General features: G+C 40.3%; 1 protein-coding gene across 1 annotated transcript in view; it reads left to right on the top strand.

Annotated features, from left to right (window-relative positions):
• Nucleotides 1-3,297: 3,297 nt before the first annotated feature.
• Nucleotides 3,298-24,022, top strand: part of LOC135559382 (pro-neuregulin-3, membrane-bound isoform-like) — a 200,410-nt gene continuing 179,685 nt past the window's right edge. Inside the window, exons 1-2 of the mRNA XM_064993541.1 lie at nt 3,298-3,307; nt 3,978-4,110. Coding sequence (XP_064849613.1) covers nt 3,298-3,307; nt 3,978-4,110 — 143 coding nt within the window. The remainder of the gene's footprint in view (nt 3,308-3,977; nt 4,111-24,022) is intronic.

Here is a 24,022-nt window from a genome sequence, read left to right as displayed (position 1 = left end):
ACCTACTCATTCCAGAATTTTTCTTTCTTTTTAATATTTTCTACATTGTAGAATAATATTGAAGACATCACAACTACAAAATCAGTTTAAAACAAATTCTTACTTACAAGGACAGCCTACACCTTCCTCCCCACCAGGGAATTGAACCCAGTCTCCCACGTGCCCGTCTCCCGCGTGCCCCCCAGTCTCCCACATGCTCAGTCCAGAGGCGGCAGAGCCCCTCAGTCCAGAGGCGCCAGAGCTCCTCTGTCCAGCGCTGCCAGAGCCTTCCTCTCCAGCGTTGCCGGAGCCTTCCTCTCCAGCGTTGCCGGAGCTACCCATCTGCCCAACGCCGCCTGATCTGCCCGTCTGTCCAGAGCCGCTAGAGTCTCACGTCTGTCCAGAGCCGCTAGAGTCTCACGTCTGTCCAGAGCCGCTAGATTCTCCCGTCTGTCCAGAGCCGCTAGAGTCTCCCGTCTGTCCAGAGCCGCTAGTCTCCCGTCTGTCCAGAGCCGCTAGAGTCTCCCGTCTGTCCAGAGCCGCTAGTCTCCCGTCTGTCCAGAGCCACTAGATTCTTCTGTCTGTCCAGAGCCGCTAGAGTCTCACGTCTGTCCAGAGCCGCTAGAGTCTCACGTCTGTCCAGAGCCGCTAGATTCTCCCGTCTGTCCAGAGCCGCTAGAGTCTCCCGTCTGTCCAGAGCCGTTAGTCTCCCGTCTATCATGAGCCGCTAGAGTCTCCCATCTGTCATGAGCCGCCAGAGCCACCAGTCAGCATGGAGCCGCCAGTCAGCCAGGATCCACCAGAGCCGCCAGTCAGCCAGGATCCACCAGAGCCGCCAGTCAGCCAGGATCCGCCAGAGCCGCCAGTCAGCCAGGATCCGCCAGAGCCGCCAGTCAGCCAGGATCCGCCAGAGCCGCCAGTCAGCCAGAATCTGCCAGGATCCGCCAGAGCCGCCAGTCAGCCAGAATCTGCCAGGATCTGCCAGAGCCACCAATCAGCCTGTTTCTGCCAGAGCTGCCAGTCAGCCAGGATCTGCCAGAGCCACCAGCAGTCAGCCATGATCTGCCAGAGCCGCCAGTCAGCCAGGAGCTGCCAGAGCCGTCGGTCAGCCAGAGGCTGCCAGAGCCGTCAACCAGCCTGAGCTAACTCTCAGTCCTGAGCTACCGCTCAGGCTGAGCTACCCCTCGGTCCTGAGCTACCCCTTGGTCATGAGCTACCCCTCGGTCTTGAGTGGGGGGGAGGGGGTACGATCACATTCTGACCATAGTTCTTGTGCGTTTTCCTTGTTTTAGTGTCGGTCAGGACGTGAGCTGGGTGGGCATTCTATGTTGTATGTCTAGTTTGTCTATTTCTATGTTTGGCCTGATATGGTTCTCAATCAGAGGCAGGTGTTAGTCATTGTCTCTGATTGGGAACCATATTTAGGTAGCCTGTTTTGTGTTGGGTTTTGTGGGTGGTTGTTTCCTGTCTTTGTGTTTGTTGCACCAGATAGGGCTGTTTCGGGTTTTTCACGTTTCTTGTTTTGTATATTGTTCTATTTTCATCTTTCATTAAAGATGTATAAAGATAACCACGCTGCATTTTGGTCCGCCTCTCTTTCACCAGAAGAAAACCGTTACAATAATATTTTCCATTCCATCCTAACGGAAACCCCAAGGGTTTCGTTTTTTCACTATTCTCAGAATAGAAACACCATAATATTAATCAAATTAATTAAGTCAAATTTCTTAAAATCAATCCCATGTACTATGTTATTACAAAAATGTTTACATTTCTGTAGTAATGCCAATATGGGAGACTATCAAATGCTTCTCAAAGTTGCCCTCGAGTGGTCGAACTAGCAGTAACTTGCATTAATGTAAAAAAATGTCTAAAAATGAAGGAACAGTATGACACAACTTTTAAAGGAGGAACACTGTAGCAAATGTTAAATCAAACTGAATGCACCCCAGAACTAACTTTCTCACAGTCGTTCTACAAACAAATTGTCAAGCGTGATTACTTTCTGAACTGTTAGAGCTAGACCAACTGTTGAAAATAATTAAGAAATGATTGGGATATCATTTGTGGTTGGGATATATTAACCCAATTAACAGGAAAGTATTGGATGTGTTTTCCCTTCAAAATTCACCAGAAACAAGACGTGTGTGTGTGCGTGTGTGTGTGTCATGGTTGGGGTCAATCCAACAATGAATTTGAATTTAATTTGAATTGTCCACACCCCACAGGAAGAAGATCTTTAATTTAATTTGAATTGAAGGAATTGAAGAAAGTATAATTTAATTTAAAGCAATTCAAACCAATTAAACTGAGAAGTGACATATCAGTCTAATTCATTTGACAAATATATTATCAAAAGGATATGCCACTCACTTAATAATGCAAATAATTACATATACCATTTCAAAGATGTCAAACATTATTTAGTTTTGTCATGAGATGTTAGACTGTTCCCTTCCATACTGCAGGGTGGCGGCAGGGTAGCCTAGTGGTTAGAGCATTGGACTAGTAACCGCAAGGTTGCAAGTTCAAACCCCTGAGCTGACAAGGTACAAATCTGTCAGCCTACCCCTGAACACGCAGTTAACCCACTGTTGCTAGGCCATCATTGAAAATAAGAATTTGTTCTTAACTGACTTGCCTAGTAAAAAAAAAGTGCTTGATCTAATACATTTTGGGAAATGTATTTTTTCTGATATTTAAAAATATTAAGGGAATTATTAATTATTATAGACAACCCACAACATGATCTTATAATATTTCCAGACCACTACAAAAATACTTGATTGTTGTAGGAAAATACGTTTTACTAATGAAATGTTTGAACCTTCTGCTGTAACCATACGTGATGTCAAAAAAATATTCTATGGTGTGTAGAATAAATAAGCAATTTGAATTTCATTGAATTAAATTCTACATTAATTCAAGAGCAATTCACAACTCAATTCAGAATTGACCCCAACCTTGGTGTGTGTGTGTGTGTGTGTGTGTGTGTGTGTGTGTGTGTGTGTGTGTGTGTGTGTGTGTGTGTGTGTGTGTGTGCAAACATGGCTGACTGTCTTTTTTGCGGTGGAATACCTGCATTGCAGTGGCTGTGCATAGCGGCCATGGCTCAGTCAACAGACAGAGCAGTGTGTGTGCAAAGCAGAGCAGGGCTTGTGCAGGGTCAGAATGAAAGAGCAGCACATGGAGGTGAAAAATGTCATGCCACAGCCATTTATTCTTACCCAATTCCAAATCAAAGCAGGTGCTTTCAATACTATCTAAAATATAAGAGAACCTGCAACAAATAACATGTTAAAATAACATGGATAAATGATGTCGATAGGTAATGTGTGATTTGTTCAATTTGTAGGCCTAATTTGCCTATCAACCTCCTTCACCCTTTTGTCAATTGTAACCAAATCTTTTTTTCACAGTATCCATATTTGTTATGTACTATGCATCAAACATTTGAATTATTCTGATAATCTTTATAACAAAGCCTCATCAGAGTACAAATAATTAATTCCCATTCAACAAATGTGTAACGTGGTGTATCTGTACCTCACCTTACTGTAGATGATGTCATCACTGTTGATGATTAACAGGAAGGAGTGGAGAGACAGCAGTGTTTATTTAGCTCCGCTCCGGTAGCCTATTCAACCTGAACCCCCGTGTCATGACACCTGCTCCTGAATATTATTTATATAAAGTTAGCACCGCAAGCTCCTGAGTAGCCTTGTCAGTGTGAATGGAAGCTGTATGTATGATGATATAGGCCACGATCATAGAGCCAAGATATTTGGCAAAACCATCAAAAATCCTTACTGTTTATACAATAAGCCAAATCAAGTAGTAATCCAGGTCATTTTGACACATCTCTATCCCTCTGTAATCTTTCTTTCTTGGTAAACAAATGTTTTTTTTGCTGTGATTCTGATGTTTATATGTGACCCAAAGAAAATGGTTCTTCAATAATGGTGTCTCTGTGACATCTCTCTCTCTCTTTCTAACAGTGGCCCCCACATCCCCTAGTCTGCGTTCAGAGGTCTTCAAGCCTTGCATCGATGACAAGGACCTGGCCTTCTGCCTCAACGAGGGCGAGTGCTCCATCATTGAGACAGTAGCAGGAGTGCACAGACACTGCAGGTAAGTCTCTCGGTGTGTCTCTGTCTGTATTAGTTCACTGTGTCTAACTTGTCCTAGCCTGAAGATTCAGACCTTACACTTGCAATAATTACATATTACCTGTAAGGTTTGAATGGCAGGCTGCAGTGATCAGGACACCGCGGAGCAGGCGCAAGAGATTGTGAGGAAAACGTACCTCAATCCAGGGACGGGAGATGGCGCTGTACTCATAATTATCCCATTATCCAAATTGATACATCGAGAAGATTGAAATACTGCTAGTTTTTAATTAACCGGGTACTGCACACATACTTTTTTTCATAACAAATGTTTTGAAGATTAAAGCTTTCTGATAATGTAGCAATAATTTTAAAAAAAAATTCTACCCCCCACACAAATACGTTTTTAGTTTTTTTTGCCTCATGGAAATGCTGTACCATACGGGTACTAAAACACCAAGGAAAATCGGATATTTTCAGAACATTTCTTAAGTCAAATATAGCAGAAACAAGCACTCTTTTCATTATAGGAAATGATTCTGGCATCCATTCTTCCTCGCTGTCACTGTCCTCAAGCTCACTGTCCTCACTGCTCAATTAGGCTCCTTTAGCCCTGTCCATTGCCTGTGAATGTCAGTGGATATGTTGGCAAAAACATTGACCAATGCAGTAAATTGCCCTGACAAGTAGCCTAACTGCACAACGCTGCCCTGAGGCAACAAAAATAAAACTACCTTTTTTAAATATAAACTAAATATCTTCAAAACCTATCAAATATGCTTCATTAGAGATTCCTACAAAAGTACATACTTTTTATTGTCAAGTTATCTCTATTTAAACATGCAAAATAATTAAATGTATCTTACCTTTCACTCACACCATGCGCTCACGTTGCTCTGCTTCCTACCCCAACTCATACATCATACCAACTTCTGTACCTCATTTGATTGTTTACAGGATTGTTACATGTCGTTGCATATTGTCATTTATAGGATCAAAATATATATATAATTATATAGGGGCCAAAAGGTTTTCTGTTGCACGAGGGCAACGATGTGCAGTAGAGGGTTATACTGCCATTTTCGTCAGCATACTAGGCTAGCTAATTCTAATGCATCCCATTGGATTCGACAACACTTCCGGTGGCTACTCACCCCAATGCTACCTGTCACATTTTCATGGAATCCAATGGGCTGCTATAGTATTAGCTAGCATAGCATGCTGGGGAAAACAGCAATTTATATAAAAAGTAGCAGAATTCCAATCATCTTGATTCACCATTCAACATTTTGGGATAATTAGGTGTACAGCAACATATTCCCTCCCTGGATTGAGGTACGTTTTTCCAGCCATATACCACGCCGGGCTCTGGCAGTTTACATTCTGGCATAGCACCACTAAACTTGTCATTGCTTATTTCAGAAGATGTTTCGGTCGACTTCTTTATGTATTAAAGAAGGATATTAAAGAAGGATATGGATATTGGGTGACCTGGTGGCACGACAAATGCACAACTATATAGTTAAATTATACCTAACTTCAATGTTGTGTTAGGTACAGAAAAGCACATTTAATACACACATAGCAGTGCAATACATTGACATAATTAAAAAGGGAACATGTATACTGTCACCCAATACAATTGCATTATGTTCTATGTATCAGACACATCTTCCTTGTTGTGGCAAAGTGGAGCCTATTCTCTTCTCTCCTCTTTGCTTCTCTTCCCCACTAAGCACGAACCTGTCTTTTGGACACCTACTGTCCGGACTGGTCGTCTTCTTTTTTTGGTGTGGTCTGTTCCACAGATGTAGAATTTTAGTCCGGTCCAGACCAAATCAGAAACAATCATAGATGTCTGGCCCAAACTTAGACGTCTATGATTCACAAGTTTGGACAGCACAACACAGTACAGTAGAACACAGTACATTACCGTACAATAAAGTATAGATTAATACAGTAGAGTATAGTTTACCCGAATGTACTCTATTCTACTGAACTACACTGTACTGTACTCTACTGTACTGGACTGTGCTGTACTGTACTGTGCTGTTCAAACTCATGAACCAGCCTAGAAGTCTATGATTGGTTCAGATTTGCTCTGTTCTGGACCATACTTGTTTGGAGGCAAAACAAATTCAAATAATACCCAGCATGCATTGCAAGTGTTAGTTTTTACATTATTATTTTGCATTCAACTGGTATATAAACAACAACATATCACAATCATAGAAAGAAAAAAACATATGTTATTGAGAATGGTATTGTAGATGAAGTGGTCTGTTGTTTTCAACTACAGGATGGACTACTATGAACATCATGCCATATTTATGTTCAAACACTATGTTTAAACTTTCATTCAGAACCGAAAATGAATGTAATTTTCACTTCCGGAAAATACGTCTTTTCAATGTCCAGAAAATACATATTTTTACCTTTCATTCAGAACCTAAAATGTATCTAACATCTACATCTGGAAAATATGTATTGTAGATGATTTTCTACATAATTTGCATACTGTGTCTCTTCTATTCAGCTGCAACAAAACACAACCTGCTAGTTTCACAGCTAAACCTACTTAACATAATTGATGAGGGATAGAATGGAGCTGTGCTCCGAGTTTCACCACGATGACCGGTGCAGTTGCTCAAAACATTACACTTTTGTGACAGACCATCTCTCCAACCACACTCATGGGTATAATTAACGAAGGAATCCATGGTAGAGAGGAAGGATAGGGGTGACTTAACCCGAGGACTAGTCCGCTTTGCAAGTGCCAGTGTTTTGAAGCAATGATTACAGGTTTCTCTCAAGAGCTTCAATTGAATGGTTATTTTTCTGAATAACTGGATAGTAAATGGTTCTAAATACATGGGACCGTGACGGAATAATAGCGGCTTTCTCACATATGGAGCTAAACTGTTGTACTATTATTGTTGTGAATTCCTGCTTTTGTAAATAACAGTAAAGAGGTTGGAAAGATGATAGTGAAACGTGCCGGTGCCTATCACTGGATGGGTCTTCCACCAATCACAGTTTGGCCGCATCCGAGCATCTCTGATGACCATATACGGATTAAATCAAAGATAATTTAATCAGAGAAGAGTCCAATAGGATGCCAATATCAACCTTTTCTCTTGTTTTCTCCGACCCTGTTTAAACATGTGGGGATAGATGAAAGGCAATACTTTATTTTCTCTTGAATTACTTGATTTTGAAAAACATGGTCATTGTGGATGTTGTTTCAAACACAATGAAATGGAGAGTGCTTTCTAAGGTGATGATAATTCAAAACACCTGTATGCTTATGCATAGGCCTATATATGAGGCCAAGCCAAAAATGATTGTGCCATTATACAACACATAGCCTACCACATATTACCCATGACAGAAAAACAGAAAAGAATACTGATTTACAATATCTTTAATACATAATTAGCCTACAATTATAGTGAATTTGTATTTGGTTTTGAATCCCATAATGTGGAGGGCATTTTTTGTATTTTCATAATTGATAGGCTTACATATTACCATTAGCTCTAGAATATCTCACCACCGTGTGTTTCCATCTTCTCCCCTCTCTCCTTCAATCCAGAGAGACGGGCTGTTAACAGTTTAATGAAACATGTTTGTTGTGAAAACATGTTACTATAGATGTTACCAAGCAGATTTCACTTTGTTTCCCAAATAAAGCACTGGGTAGCTGCAGGAACAGGGTTGGAGAGCCCATGGCATACAGAGTTTGGACGAAATATAACCTGTTGCCAGGTGAAATAACTGGAGTAGCCTACCAACATGAGTGAAACGAACCGGCAGGAAAGTGGCCTCCACTCGAGTGTATAAAGATGACTTGTCTTTTTCCCCCTGCCCCTGTTCCTGCCATTTGATAATGGGCCATTCTAAATCGGAACAAATGTTAAATATAAGTAAGGACGAGACTAAATTGAGAATAGTCTGATGGGTGAAAATATGATCACTTGATGAGACAACAGCATATGCAGCCTGAGGCAAGGAATGTGCAGCCTGAGGCAAATCATCAATAGCCTATGGTCGCATCATGCAGCCCATATATCTTTTGATTGTTAAGGCATTCTATGGATTGTTTCTAGCGTATTGAACGAGTTTCAAATTATCACTTTTACGCTCAACATAGCCACTTCATATGCACACTCACTCCAGAAAGGGAAAAATATTCTTTCTATTTTATTCAGCTAAGTTCAATTATATTCTTCTTACTATTAATCATAAAATATAAAATAATGGCACAGAACTTATAAGCATATCTTGTCTGCTAAATTCTACAGCTTAGGGCATGGCACATAGCAAGACAACATACCAACTTTTCTTCTTCTGAAATACAATTTCTTCCTATCATAATGTTTCTTTAGACCTGCCTAAAATAAATAATGGATTTATTGTGATGGTGCATATTCAGTTAATTATTATACTTTTTAAATGTAGATGTTCCAAAGGCACGTATCAGCGCTTGTATGCTGCTTGTATGTGTGGAGGCCTGGCGATGCTAAACGTGTTTATGTTTGTGGTCAATTACTGTGAGACCGGCATTCTTTTGCATGACAATAACCCTGCCAACAAAATGTCACAGATCTAGTTCAGAGGCATAATTTGCTAACTGATCTCGTTTCCTGACACCCACATAATGAGTTTGATGGAAGAGGTAGATGAAAGAACCCATCATAACTGTATGCCGTCCTACACTGGCTTTAGATGAGAAGCTGCAGATATTCGTCAATACACATACTGTATTAGAAATTATATCACCAAACGGTTATCTTGTACTATAGAGCTGTCAACTATGATGTCCATATTAGGACAGTCTCAGCTTTACAAGTAGTTGTGTCAGTCTCACAATGACACTACTCCTTGTGAGGTTGAGCCTGTCCTAATATGGACACCTTAGAGAACAGGAAGGGAGTCAATGTAATGTGATTATAACATTAAGGGTTTGATAATGTCTAACACCGTACCCAAACCATCTGTGTGCACCATCGTGAGCAAATTGATTTTGTCCTCCCACACCAAACGCGATCACGACACACAGGTTAAAATGTCAAAAATTATATTAATTTGGGGACAGGTCGAAAAGCATTAAACATTTATGGCAACTTAGCTAGCTGGCTTGCAGTTGCTAGCTAGTTTGTCCTATTTAGCTAGCTTGCTGTTGCTAGCTAATTTGTCCTGGGATATAAAAGTTGAGTTGTTATTTTAACTGAAATGCACAAGGTCCTCTACTCAGACAATTAATCCACACATAAAACGGTCAACCGAATCTCTCCTTCTTCCAGGCTTTTTCTTCTTTGGACTTTATATGGGGATTGGCATCTAACTTTCATAGTTACCATGATGACCAACCGAACTCAGTTCATCTTTCAATCACCAATGAGGAGATGGCACATGGGTATCTGCATCTATAAACCAATTAGGAGATGGGAGAGGCAGGACTTGCACTGCGTTTAGCCTCAAAAATAGAACTGACTTCCATTTTAGCGTTTGGTAACACAGTCGCTCGTTGGCGTAATAACATGTATATTTACATTTATTTTTGCAACGCTCGAGCATGCAACGCGAGCAGTGTTGGTGTGCTCGTAATAACTGTCAACAATTGCATAATTGATCTGTCAGGTGGTTGGGGAAGGTATTACGTTGAAGCGACGGACATTCATTGGGATTGCAGATCTCTCCGTCTGCCTCCTAGGTTGTCTGGCTCTCTCTACTGGCTTGCTTCATTGTGTTAAATATGAGGAATTTACATTTGACTTTTTTTTTCGTGCTGGTCCCCTGTGGGAATTGAATCCACAACCTTGGCGCCATGCTTTACCAAATGAGCTACACGGGATCACGGGTTTACTGTTCTCGGTGTATATGTCAAATCCTCAAGACACACAACAGCATAAGGTAGTTCTTTTCTTACCATTGCTATGGTAACCTCTCTCTTCTCATTAGGCTGTCAGACCAACAACAGAGAATGCGTGTGCGCGCATATATTCACACACACACACACACACACAAGCATGCTACGACATGCTGACAAAAGTCTCAGTATTCAACATTAAAACTGTGCTTGCTGTTTTACGTAACTCCCGTTTCATGGAGCAATGCACTCTTTGATTTTGAAATATGCCTCTATTCTGTTATCCATTCATGTCTGTTTTAAATATGTGATAAATTGCACATCATTAAAATAATCCCAACATAATTTAAATGAATAAGTCTCAAATTAAATATTAGATTGAAAATATGCATATTCGATTGATTCATAAGCAATGATGTGGCAGAGTAGCCTAGTGGTTAGAGCTTTGGACTAGTAACCAAAAGGTTGCAAGTTCAAATTCCCAAGGTACAAATCTGTCGTTCTGCCCCTGAACAGGCAGTTAGCCCACAGTTCCTAGGCTGTCATTGAAAATAAGAATGTGTTCTTAACTGACTTGCCTAGTAAAATAAAGGTAATAAAAAAATAAATGTTGTCAAAGTGTATTAGGGCACCATAATGGAACATTCTAAAATTTCTATCTTCTCATTGAATTCATGAGGGATTCTAACTGAATATACTGACACCTACAGGAGACAGCAGTGCTGTATGGGATTGTGCTTTCAATACAGCACACTGTCAATGCATTTTGATCTTATATTTTTAGGGTGAGCACTATGTTGCTATTCCAATGAATACACTGAAATCTACTATGCAGAGACAAATGGGTATACGATTCTGTTGGCCAATACAATCCTAAATATCTTGGTGTGTGTGTGTATGTGTGTGTGTGTGACTACATTTATATGTGAATGGATCTTGGTGTGGGAGGCTGTACATATTTTATTTTACACATAAATCTACAAAGATTCAACATTCACACTAATTTTGTCTTTCATTTTTCAAAATAGTTTGAACTTATAATAGGAAAGAGAGTAAAAGACATTCTGAATATTTAGTGAATAAATAGTTTTCTGTTTTAAAACCCACTAACAACAATGGTGATGACAAATAACAGGGAAATAGATATAACACACAAACACACAGGTATGCATACACACACACACACTTGCATGCACAGAAACAGACACACACTCACACAGAGGGATCCAGGAGCCCCTGACAGGTATTAACAGGATCTGATATTAATTATATTAATGAAGACATCTTCACTTTTTTTTCTTCTTTGCCTCTCTTCCCCATTCTTTCTGTGGGAATCCAGTTCCACGATTAAATTGTCACCGCACCATCAGACCTTGACAGCTGCACTAATCCATGTGGCTGTCGCTCCTCAACTCATCCGTTCTGAAAGAGGAAAGTGTTTGCCAGGCTCGGAGCCGCTGCGAAGCCATACTCTAGGAAAAAACTATCTAGAACCTAAAAGGTTTCTTCAGCTGTTCCGAAAGGAGAAACCTTTGAAGAACCTCTATTGGTTCCACATAGAACCCTTTTGGGTTCCATGTAGGACCCTTTCCACAGAGGATTCTACGTGGAACCCAAAAGGTTTCTTCCTGGAGCGAAAAATAGTTATCCTATGGGGCCCGCCGAAGAACCCTTTTGGAACCCTTGTTTCTAAGAGTGGAGTGGGCCATGCATAAGAGTGGAGTGGGCCATCCACCATCTCTCCCCCACGCAATAAGAAAGGGAACGTAATTAAGATTTGCGAGCAGCCGTATTACCTGTGAGCAAAACCCATGACAGCCCACCTGAGGCATTAGTCTCACAATTATATGATCTAATGTTGCAGCAGTGAGTGAGCCGGGGTGCTGTTTGAGTGTGGCTGAGTTTGATAGCCGGTGTGCTATAGGCCTCAGGAGTGTCGCAATCGGGCCATGAGTGGTGCTCAATTGTGATGCCACATGACTGGGAGTTGAAAGGCAGTGGAAGCGTGAAGGATTACATTTTCAATTTAGACGGATGATGCAGCACACCGGTCTCCAACAGGGTGTGCAAGCTTTTGTTTCAACGTAGCACTAACACACCTATTTCAACTCGTCTTGTCCAGTCTAATTGCATGATAAGTTGCTGAATTGGATGTGTCAGTGTTGAGCATGAACAATCAATCAAATGTATTTATAAAGCCCTTTTTACATCAGTCGATGTCACAAATTGCTATACAGAAACCCAGCCTAAAACTCCAAACAGCAAGCAATGCAGAAGTACCGTGGCCAGGAAAAACTCCCTAGAAAGGCAGGAACCTAGGAAGAAACCTAGAAAGTAACTAGGCTCTGAAGGGTGGCCAGTCCTCTTCTGGCTGTGCCGGGTTGAGATTATAACAGTACATGGCCAAGATGTTCAAACGTTCATAGATGACCAGCAGGATCAAATAATAATAATAATCACAGAGGTTGTAGTGTGTGCAACAAGTCAGCACCTCATGAGTAAATGTCAGTTGGCTTTTCATAGCCGAGCATTCAGAGTTAGAGATAGCAGGTGCGGTAAAGATTGAGTCGAAAATAGCAGGTCCGGGACAAGGTAGCATGTCTGGTGAACAGGTCAGGGTTCCATAGCCGCAGGCAGAACAGTTGAAACTGGAGGAGCATCATGACCAGGTGGACTGGAGACAGCAAGGAGTCATCAGGCCAGGTAGTCCTAAGGCATGGTCCCAGGGATCAGGTCCTCCGGGAGGGATATAGAGAGAGAGAATACTACAATTCACACAGGACAAGACAGGAGAAATACTCCAGATAAAACAGACTGACCCTTGCCCCCCCAACACAAATGATTGCAACAAAAGCCTGCACACCCTATATCTCCATGATTGGAGTTGGAGATTTAATTGATAGACTAGATTAAGTTAAGAATGAAAAGACAATACTATATCTGTTTTTATCTGTGACTTTGGTGCATTTTACAGATCTAAGTATAAAACTCTAAACTGATAACACGTGTAATTAAGAACCTTTGATTGTGCATTCGTTGGAGATTAAAGCATCTTTCACCCCTGAGTCATTCATGCAAAATCTTTTTTTTTATTCCATGAAAACATTTTGTTAAGTCACCAATTCATCAGATAATGTTTAGTCATTTTAACTAATATTTAAATCCAATAGCAAAAATACAAGATACAATTTTCAAAACAGATCTTTTTGAACGGCTTAATTGAAGGAATAGTAGAAGGTAACATACTTTCCCATCTAGTATTTGTCTAGAACATCACATGCTGCACTTTTTCAGGTTCACTGTGAACCACATTTTCTATAATTTGTATCCAAGTAAGGTTGTTGAGAAATATGTTGAGAAATACAGGTTCTTACAGGTTCAGCATCCTTATACAGTACACAAATAGAACAAATCCTCATAAATAAGGGTATTGTACAGCAATAGGCTACAGTTTGTATATTGCAATAATGAAACATTGTACAAGATCACCTTTTCTATGTGACTTGAGAACGGTCTCTCTGCTTGACATCAATCATCAGCTTACTGTGTATCTATGAAATTCAGATAATGTGTGGAATATACTGTTATATACAAAACAGGTTGTACATTGTACACAACACCATCATTTCTAATTATTGTACATAATAACCCTTTCAACTTTGTCCTATTGAAGCATACTGGCTGGAGGATCACGATGTAGTATTTACAGCCACAGCATATGATTGTGCACTGTGAAAAGCACATACTTGAATATGTATGCAAATTGAAAGTACTTTGGGGAGTGAATTTTGTTAATTAATTTGTTGTTCTGAGTCCATAGAAAAATGAAATTAGAGTTTTGAAAAATTAGCCATTGTGGTGATCAGATTTTTGTGCTAAAAGTTGTGCACCACAATGCATCAAAATGTGGCCTACACAAAAACGTTTTGCCCTGAGTGCCATCACTACTTTACTTTCATCTAAAGGCATCCGCATGCATCCCATCCAAAACAGCTCGGAACAGTTTGTGTTTAAATTATGATGCCAATTTATGACATTTTTGTTCTTTTGGCCATCGTCAATGTTTTTATTAGCTGTTTGTGTACACAGCAAGCCGACCATTGGAAGCCAAAGTCAGTTATTGGCCAACAGTAGGGATTCTTGATTTAAGTGTTCGTTGTCATTCACTTAAGAAATACTGCACCAAACATCCCAGTTAGATGAACAATTGCATACATGGACCTACATGCTTTGTTTAATGGTTTGAAGAAGTGGAGCTTTGGACGTCATTGATGGTGTACTTCTGATAAAGTGATCGAAGTTAGCTGTGTGCTGATGCAGTGTGCTGATGCATGTATCACTTTATCAGAAGTACATCATCAATGACGTCCAAAGCTCCATTTGATCGCATGCTTCTTCAAACCATTAAACAAAGCATGTAGGTCCATGTTTGCTGAGCTAGGCACCAGCCGAACTGAAGCATGCGGAAGTCTTAAGGGAAAATAAAAAAATGAATATTACTACCTGTGAGTGTAAATGTCATTCCTGTTCATGTTAAGTTTACATAATCCAAACCAAAAAAAACACGTCTTTTTTTCGAGAACAATATCATTGTTACATATTATAACAAGTTATACCACCTTATTGCCTCCCAACAATGGGAATTACATAAGCTTTTAGGAATCTCATACACTTCTATAAGCCTGACATTTACTCTCAGGGGTGGCTAAAAATAACTATCTCAAAGCCATGCCCCTACTAAACTACGCCTCCAGTCTTCTGATTTGACCTGCTGGGTCATATCTCAATAAACCAACACCAATAACTAGTGATGTTACATTTGATGCCGGAACTCCGAGGTATGCATCAAATCTCTAAGCAGCTAACTTCGAAGCAGTGTGCAGATGCGTGTATCACTTTATCAGAAGTGCATCATCAATGATGTCCAAAGCTCCATTTGATCGCATGCTTTTTCAAACCATTAAACAAAGCATGTAGGTCCATGTATGCTGATGATTCAACTATATACGCATCAGCAACCTCAGCCAATGAAGTCACTGAAACCCTTAACAAGAAGTTGCAGTCTTATTAGAATGGGTGGCTAGTAATAAACTGGTCTTGAACATCTCTAAAACTAAGAGCATTGTATTTGGTACAAATCATTCCATAAGTTCTAAACCTCAGCTGAATTTGGTAATGAATAGTGTGGCCGAGATGGTCTGCTTTTGTTTTACACCACACTCCACGAAGCTAGTCCTACAGGGTGTAATTTGATCTTATTTTGATTATTGTCCAGTCATATCGTCGTGTGCTAAAAATAATGACCTAGTTAAGCTGCAGATGGCCTAGAACAGCCCCACTCGTCTTTCTCTTCATTGTAATCAGAGGGTAAATCTTTTTTTAATTCAAATTTATTAATTGAACCTTTATTTAATTAGGCAAGTCAGTTAAGAACAAATTCTTATTTACAATGACGGCCTACCCTGGCCAAACCCAGACGACACTGGGTCAATTGTGCACTGCCCTATGGGACTCCCAATCACGGCCAGATGCATGCCAGTCTCTCTTTGCTAAGAGTTGAGGAAAGACTGACTCTGTTACCTCTTGTTTTTACAAGAAACATTAATGTGTTGGAAATTCCAAATGGTTTGCATAGTCAACTTACACACAGCAATGACACACACACTTACCCCACCAGACATGCCACCAGGGGTCTTTTCACAGTCCCCAGGTCCAGAACAAATTCAAGGAAATGTATAGTATTATACAGCCATAAGTGCATGGAACTCCCATCCATCTTATATAGTGAACAGCAAACCTGGTTTCCAAAAACATTGGAAAGCAACATTCCACTGCACAACGCCTCTCCCCATGTCACCTACTTGTTGTGTGTACAGTATGTACTGACATGTATACTACATGACCAAAAGTATCTGGACACCTGCTCGTCGAACATCTCATTCCAAAATCATGAGCATTAATATGGAGTTGGTCACTCCTTTGCTGCCATAACAGCCTTCACTCTTCTGGGAAGGATTTCCACTAGATGTTGGAACATTGCTGCGGGGACATGCTTCCATTCAGCCACAAGAACATTACTAGAGACTCAGAGCTACAAAATGGTATATCATACACTGCATTTCTGAGGAACAATGGGAAAGTAATTCTGCTTTGAAAGTTGATACACTTGTAAACTCACTTTTAAGAAAATGGCCTTTGAATTTTCTAGTGAGGTCGGGCACTGATGTTGGGCAATTAGGCCTGGACCGCAGTTGGAGTTCCAAATCATCCCAAAGGTGTTCAATGGGGCTGAGGTCAGGGCTCTGTGCAGGTCAAGTTCTTCCACACTGATCTCGAGAAACCATTTCTGTATGGACCTCGCTTTTTGTACGAAGGCATTGTCATGCTGAAACAGGAAAGGGCCTGCCCCAAAATGTTGCCACAAAGTTGGAAGCACAGAATCATCTAGAATGTCATTGTAATGTAGTGTTAAGATTTCCCTTCACTGGAAAAAAGGGGCCTAGCCCGAACCATGAAAAACAGCCCCAGGCCATTATTCCTCCTTCATTAAACTTTACAGTTGCCACTATGTGTTTGGAAAGGTAGCGTTCTCCTGGCATCATCCAAACCCAGATTTGTCTGTCGGACTGCCAGATGGCGTGAAGCTTGATTCATCACTCCAGAGAATGCGTTTCCACTGCGCCAGAGTCTAATGGCAGCAAGCTTTACACCACTCCAGCCGATGCTCTGCAATGCGCATGGTGTTCTTTGGCTTCTGTGTGGCTGCTCGGCCATGGAAACCCATTTCAGGAAGCTCCGACGTATAGTTCTTGCTTCCAGAGGCAGTTTGGAACTCGGTAGTGAGTTTTGCAACCGAGGACAGACAATTGTTACACGCTATGCACTTCAGCACTCGCCTCTCCCATTCTGTGAGCTTGGGTGGCCTACCACTTCGCAGGTGAGCCGTTGTTGCACCTAGATGTTTCCACTTCACAATAACAGCACTTACAGTTAACTGGGGAAGCTCTTGCAGGGCAGAAACTTGACAAACTGACTATTTGGAAAGGTGGCATCCTATGATGGTGCCACATTGAAAGTCACTGAACTCTTCAGTATGGGCCATTCTACTGCCAATGTTTATTTTATTGAGATTGTATGGCCGTGTTCAGCTGCAATGGGTGCAGCTGAATTCTAGTAATTTGAAGGGATGTCCACATACTTTTGGCCATGTAACATGTATATACAGCGCAGTCGGACAGTATTCAGAATCCTTGACTTTTTCCACATTTTGTTATGTTACAGCCTTATTCTAAAATAGATTTTTTTTTTAATTTAGTGTCTCATCAACCTACAGACAATACCCCATAATGATGAAGAAAAAAATGTTTTTTGAAAAATGTTTTAAAAATAAAAAACTTAAATATCACATATTCATAACTATTCAGACCCTTTACTCAGTACTTTGTTGGAGCAACTTTGGCAGCGAAGTCTTGGGCACAACTGTATTTGTGACTCACAACCTGGATTCGGTCTTATGTAGAAAAATTAGAAATTGTGTTTTTTACATTGGATAAAAGTAGAGACTCAGAGCTACAAATTGGTATATCATACACTGCATTTTTGAGGACCAATGAGAAAGTAATTCTGCTTTGAAAGTTGATAAACTTCTAAACTCACTTTTGAGAAAATGGCCTTTCAATGTTTTGGTATCTAGTGAAGAGATCTTCTTTGTTTACACCCACCCACTCAGCATTATTCACACCCTCTTAAGCTTTAGGCCCACCCCATCTCGATTTGCTCTCGTAGGGTTCAGAGTGCACACTTGACGCTTTGGTGGATGATTTGTTTACCTATGGATAACATGAAAACAGCCTAACCAGCTCTGCAGGCATCAATTTTATTACGCTTTTTTTGCAGTCGTTTACTGACACTGGCCATATTCAATGGGTGTTGTACCCCTCTCCTTAAGACATGTAGCGAGCTAGGTAAACAATGAACCGAGCTAGGTAAACAATGTGTAAGATCACACACATCACGTAACGTTAGCTAACGAGCCAGCCAGATAATGTTAGCTAGTTAAAACCTCTTGATACTCCCCATCCCGGATCCGGGATCGTGAATAAAGCCTCAGGCTCATTAGCATAACGCAACGTTAACGATTTCTGAAAATCGCAAATAAAATGAAAATTGCCTGCTCTCAATAGCCTTTTCTTAACAACACTGTCATCTCAGATTTTCAAAATATGCTTTTGAACCATAGCAAATCACTAATTTGTGTAAGAGTAAACTAGCTTAGCATTTTGAGTAGCATTTAGCACGCAACATTTTCACAAAAACCAGATAACCAAATAAATAAAATCATTTACCTTTGAAGAGCTTCGGATGTTTTCAATGGTTACATAGCAAATGTTCAGTTTTTCCTGAAAGAATCTTTGTGTAGGAGAAATCGCTCCGTTTTGTACATCACATTTGGCTACCGAAACGAACCGAAAATTCAGTCACAAAATGTCAAACTTTTTCCGCGAAACATGGCAAACGTTGTTTAGAATCAATCCTCAAGGTGTTTTTTCACATATCTCTTCATTGATATGCAGCAAGGGAATTTCAGAATCGCATGGAAAAATACCAGCATCGCACCAATTTGAGATGACACCTGGAAAATGTAGTCTCTTATGGTCAATATTCCAATGATATGCCTACAAATACGTCACAATGCTGCAGACACCTTGGGGAAACGACAGAAAGGGCAGGCTCATTCCTCTCGCATTCACAGCCATATAAGGAGACAATGGAAAACGGAGCCTCAAAAATCCTGCTGATTTCATGGTTGCCGTTTCATCTTGGTTTTGCCTGTAGCTCCCGTTCTAGGGCACCCACAGAGAATATCTTTGCAGTTCTGGAAAATTCAGAGTGTTTTCTTTCCAAAGCTATCAATTATATGCATAGTCGAGCATCTTTTTGTGACAAAATATCTTGTTTAAAACGGGAACGTCGTTTTTCATCCAAAAATGAAATTGCGCCCCCAGAGTTTCAAGAGGTTAAACAACAATTAACATATTACCACATGGCGCAGAGTGCCAAATCATGTTGTTACTACCCTGCATGAATATGCTGGGAGCTAACCAACTAGGTTTGATGTTAGCTAACTAACAATTAGGCTCTAACTAGCAAAGCAAACATCTCTGGGGTGTGAATAACAACGTCACCTCAGGAGACAGCAGGCTAATATTAGCTAGCTAGCTAACAGTACACTTTAGCTTAAGACATGTTACTAGCTAGTTAGGTAAACGATTAACCTAGCTAGGTAAACAACATGTAAGATCACACACACATCACACAATGTTAGCTAATGAGCCAGCCAGATAATGTTAGCTACTTAAACAACAATTAACATATTTTGGGTAAGTCAAATAAGAACAAATTCTTATTTACAATGACGGCCTCCCAAATGGCAAAAAGCCTCCTGCGGGGGCGGGGATACTATATAAATATATATATATAAATAGGACAAAACACATATCATGACAAGAGAGACAACACAACACTACATAAGGAGAGACCTAAGATGACAACATAGCAAGCCAGCAACACATGACAACACAGCATGGTACCATACAACATGACAACAACGTGGTAGCAACACAACATGGTAGTAGCACAAAACATGGTACAAACATTATTGGGCACAGACAATAGCACAAAGGGCAAGAAGGTAGAGACAACCTTACATCACGCAAAGCAGCCACAATTTTTAGTAAGAGAGAGTGCAATGTGTGCAGTGATGTGGCCTTTAGAGCATTGGTGGAAAATCTGATCGCCGAATGGTAAAGAACATCTAGCCGCTCAAGAGCACCTTTACAAGCCCGATCTATAAATTATGTCTCCGTAGTCTAGCATGGGCAGGATGGTCATCGGAATCAGGGTAAGTTTGGCAACTGGGGTGAAAAAGGAGAGATTACCATAAAGGAAACCAAGCCTAGATTTAACTTTAGCCTGCAGCTTTTATATGTGCTGAAAGAAGGACAGTGTACCATCTGGCCATACTCACAAGTACTTGTATGAGGTAATGACCTCAAGCTCTAAACCCTCAGAGGTAGTAATCACACCTGTGGTGAGAGGAGCATTCTTCTTACTAAACCACATTAACTTTGTTTTGAAGGTGTTCAGAACAAGGTTAAGGGAAAAGAAAGCTTGTTGGACACTAAGAAAGCTTTGTTGTAGAGAGTTTAACTTCTTGGTGACAGGGGCAGTATTTTCACGTCCGGATGAAATGCATGCCCAAATCCAACTGCCTGCTACTCATCCCCAGAAGATAAGATATGCATATCATTAGTAGATTTGGATAGATAACACTCTGACGTTTCTAAAACAGTTTGAATCATGTCTGTGAGTATAACAGAACATATTTAGCAGTCGAAACCCCGAGGACAAACCATTCAGATATATTTTTTAAGGTCACCCTCTTTTCAATGGATTTTCATTGGGAATCCAGATTTCTAAGGGACCTTCTTGTAGTTCCTATCCCTTCCACTGGATGTCAACAGTCTTTAGAAATTGGTTGAGGTTTCTCCTTTGTGTAATGAAGAAGTACGGCCATCTTGAACGAGGGTCACTTGAAGTGTACTGTTAGATAGAGGCGTGTGACCAGAAAGCATGCTACAGTTTGTTTTCTTCCTGTATTGAAAACAGATCATCCCGTCTTCAATTTTATTGATTATTTACGTAAAGAATATACCTAAAGTTGTATTACAAAAGTAGTTTGAAATGCTTTGGAAAAGTTTACAGGTAACTTTTGAGATATTTTGTAGTCACGTTGCACAAATTGGAACCAGCGTTTTTCTGGATCAAACGCTCCAAATAAATGGATATATATCGATGGAATTAATCAAACAAAAGGACCATTTGTGATGTTTATGGGACATATTGGAGTGCCAACAAAAGAAGCTTGTCAAAGGTAAGGCATGAATTATATTTTATTTCTACGTTTTGTGTCGCGCCTGCAGGGTTGAAATATGGTTTCTCTCTTTGTTTACAGAGGTGCTATCCTCAGATAATGGCATTGTTTGCTTTCGCTGAAAAGCCTTTTTGAAATCTGACATGTTAGCTGGATTCACAACAAGTGTAGCTTTATTTTGCTCTCTTGCGTGTGTGATTTAATGAAAGTTAGATTTTTATAGTAATTTATTTGAATTTGGCGCTCTGCATTTTCCCTGGCTTTTGGCCAGGTGCGTCCCACATATCCCAGAGTGGTTTTAACACAAAATCCGGGGAGGGGACAGCTAAGTATATGGCTGTATAATCTGCATATAAATGGATGAGAGTTTCCTACTGCCTGAGCTATGTTGTTGATGTAAATTGTGAAGAGCGTGGGGCCTATGACCGAGCTATAGGGTACTCCCTTGGTGACAGGCAGTGGCAGAGACAGCAGATGTTCTGACTGTATACACTGCACTCGAGAGAGCTAGTTAGCAAACCAGGCCAAAGACCACTCAGAGACACCAATAAACTTTAGCCAGCCCACAAGAATGGAATGGTCGACCGCATCAAAAGCTTTGGCCAAGTCAATAAAAAAATATATTTAAAAAATATTTCTTAGAATCAAGGGCAATGGTGGCATCACTGAGGACATCAAGACATCAAGAAAGCCAGCCATCAAGAAAGCCAGTCAGTTGATTATTGACAAGTTTTTCCAACACTTCTGATAAACAGGGCAAAATAGAAATAGGCCTATAACAGTTTGGATCAGCTGATCTCCCCCTTTAAATAAAGGATGAACCATGGCTGCCTTCCAAGCAATGGGAATCTCCCCAGAAAGGAGAGACAGGTTAAAAAGGTTGGCGATAGGCTTGGCGATGATAGGAGCAGCAACCTTTAAAGAAGAAAGGGTCTAAACCATCTGAGCCAGATGTTTTTTGGGGGTCAAGTTTCAGGAGCTCCTTCAGCACCTCGGACTCAATGACCGCTTGCATGGAGAACGTTTGCAGTGGGGCAGGGGAAAAAGAGTGAGAAGCGTCAGGGCTAGTCGCATTACACGGGGTGGGAGATGAGGAAATGTTGGTTGGGCAAGGAGGCATGGCTGAGTCAAATAAGAATCCTGATTTAATAAAATCGATCTTCTTAGGGATAGCCCCCTTTTTTCAATTTTTGCTTCAAATGACATACTAAATATAACTGCATGTAGCTCAGGCCCTGAAGCAAGGATATGAATGTTCTTGGTACCATTTGAAAGGAAACACTTTGACGTTTGTGGAAATGTGAATTGAATGTAGGAGAATATAACACAATAGATCTGGTAGATGAAAATACAAAGAAAAAAAACTTTTCTACCACCATATTTGAAATGCAAGTGAAAGTTCTAGCCATCATTCTGGTTGTAATTCCGATGGTGTCCACAAGACGGTAGCAGTTTATGTGCAATGTTTTAGACAGATAACTTGAAATATGCGAGTTCTCCATGACATTTAGTGTGAAGTCACCCAGGTACATATGGGAAAATCGTGAAGGAGACAGTGGCATTCATATTACATTTTTCTGCAAGAATATTGAACTTGTATTTAGCTTTTCCAGTATTAGTAGCCATATTAAAAGTTCAACATTCGCAAAACAACCAGTTTTCATAAATCTGAATATTTGTACAATTGTTGTGAGAAAGGAAAAGGCATGCTGTCGCAAAAGGTTAGCACCTACATTTTGCGACAGACACAGGGTTTCCAGATACTCCCGTAAAGCCCAGCTCATTGGTTATCTAGCTAGCTTTGTTTGACCCCGATTGGTGCTTATTTGACAAAGTGACAGTGGTTCAAGTGAAGACCACCTGCATCATCGGCGTGCCATGAAGGCGGCAGTCTCTGACCAAATATGGTGTCCTATAGAATACCAACATCTCACTAAAATACACAGCCAATTTTACCAGCCAAAGAGATAGAGAGAAAAAGCACATAGAGATAAAAATGAATCACTAACCTTTGATAATCTTCATCAGATGACACTCATAGGACTTCATGTACATGCATGTTTTGTTTGATAAAGTTTATATATATATCAGGGAATCTGAGTTTACATTGGCGTATTAGATTCACTAGTTCCAAAAACATCCAGTGATTTTGTATAGCCACATCATTCAACAGAAATACTCTTCATAAATGTAGATGATAATACAAGTTATACACATGGAATTATAGATATACCTCTCCTTAATGCAACCGCTGTGTCAGATTTTTATTAACTTTACGGAAAAAGAAACCCATGCAATAATCTGAGACGGCGCTCAAAAGTAAAAACACCACATCCGCAAAGATGGCGTCAACATAAACAAGAAATTACTTGATAAATATTCCCTTATCTTTAACTTCTTGTGTCGAGCAATCCAGGATCCGGGATTCTATTTATAGCCTCAAGCTCATTAGCATAAAGCAACGTTAACTATTCATGAAAATCGCAAATGAAATGAAATAAATATATTTGCTCTCAAGCTTAGACTTTTGTTAACAACACTGTCATCTCAGATTTTCAAAATATGCTTTTGAACCATAGCAAAACAAGCATTTGTGTAAGAGTATTGATAGCTAGCGTAGCATTTAGCGTAGCATTTAGCGGGCAACATTTGCACAAAAACCAGAAAAGGATTCAAATAAAATAATTTACCTTTGAAGAACTTTGGATGTTTTCAATGAGGAGACTCAGTTACATAGCAAATGTTCAGTTTTTCCTGAAAGATTCTTTGTGTAGGAGAAATCGCTCCGTTTTGTACATGTAGTCTCTTACGGTCAATCTTCCAATGATATGCCTACAAATACGTCACAATGCTGCAGACACCTTGGGGAAACGATAGATCGGGCAGGCTCATTCCTTGCGCATTCACAGCCATATAAGGAGACAATGAAAAACAGAGCCTCAAAAATCCTGCTCATTTCCTGGTTGAAGTTTCATCTTGGTTTTGACTGTAGCATCTGTTCTGGGGCACTCACAGACAATATCTTTGCAGTTCTGGAAAAGTCAGAGTGGTTTCTTTCCAAAGCTATCAATTATATGCATAGGTGAGCATCTTTTTGTGACAAAATATCTTGTTTAAAATGGGCACGTC

This window comes from Oncorhynchus masou, chromosome 18 (genome assembly GCF_036934945.1).
Source record: "Oncorhynchus masou masou isolate Uvic2021 chromosome 18, UVic_Omas_1.1, whole genome shotgun sequence".
Classification (NCBI taxonomy): Eukaryota; Metazoa; Chordata; class Actinopteri; order Salmoniformes; family Salmonidae; genus Oncorhynchus; species Oncorhynchus masou.
This window is presented reverse-complemented; position numbering and strand designations above follow the sequence as displayed.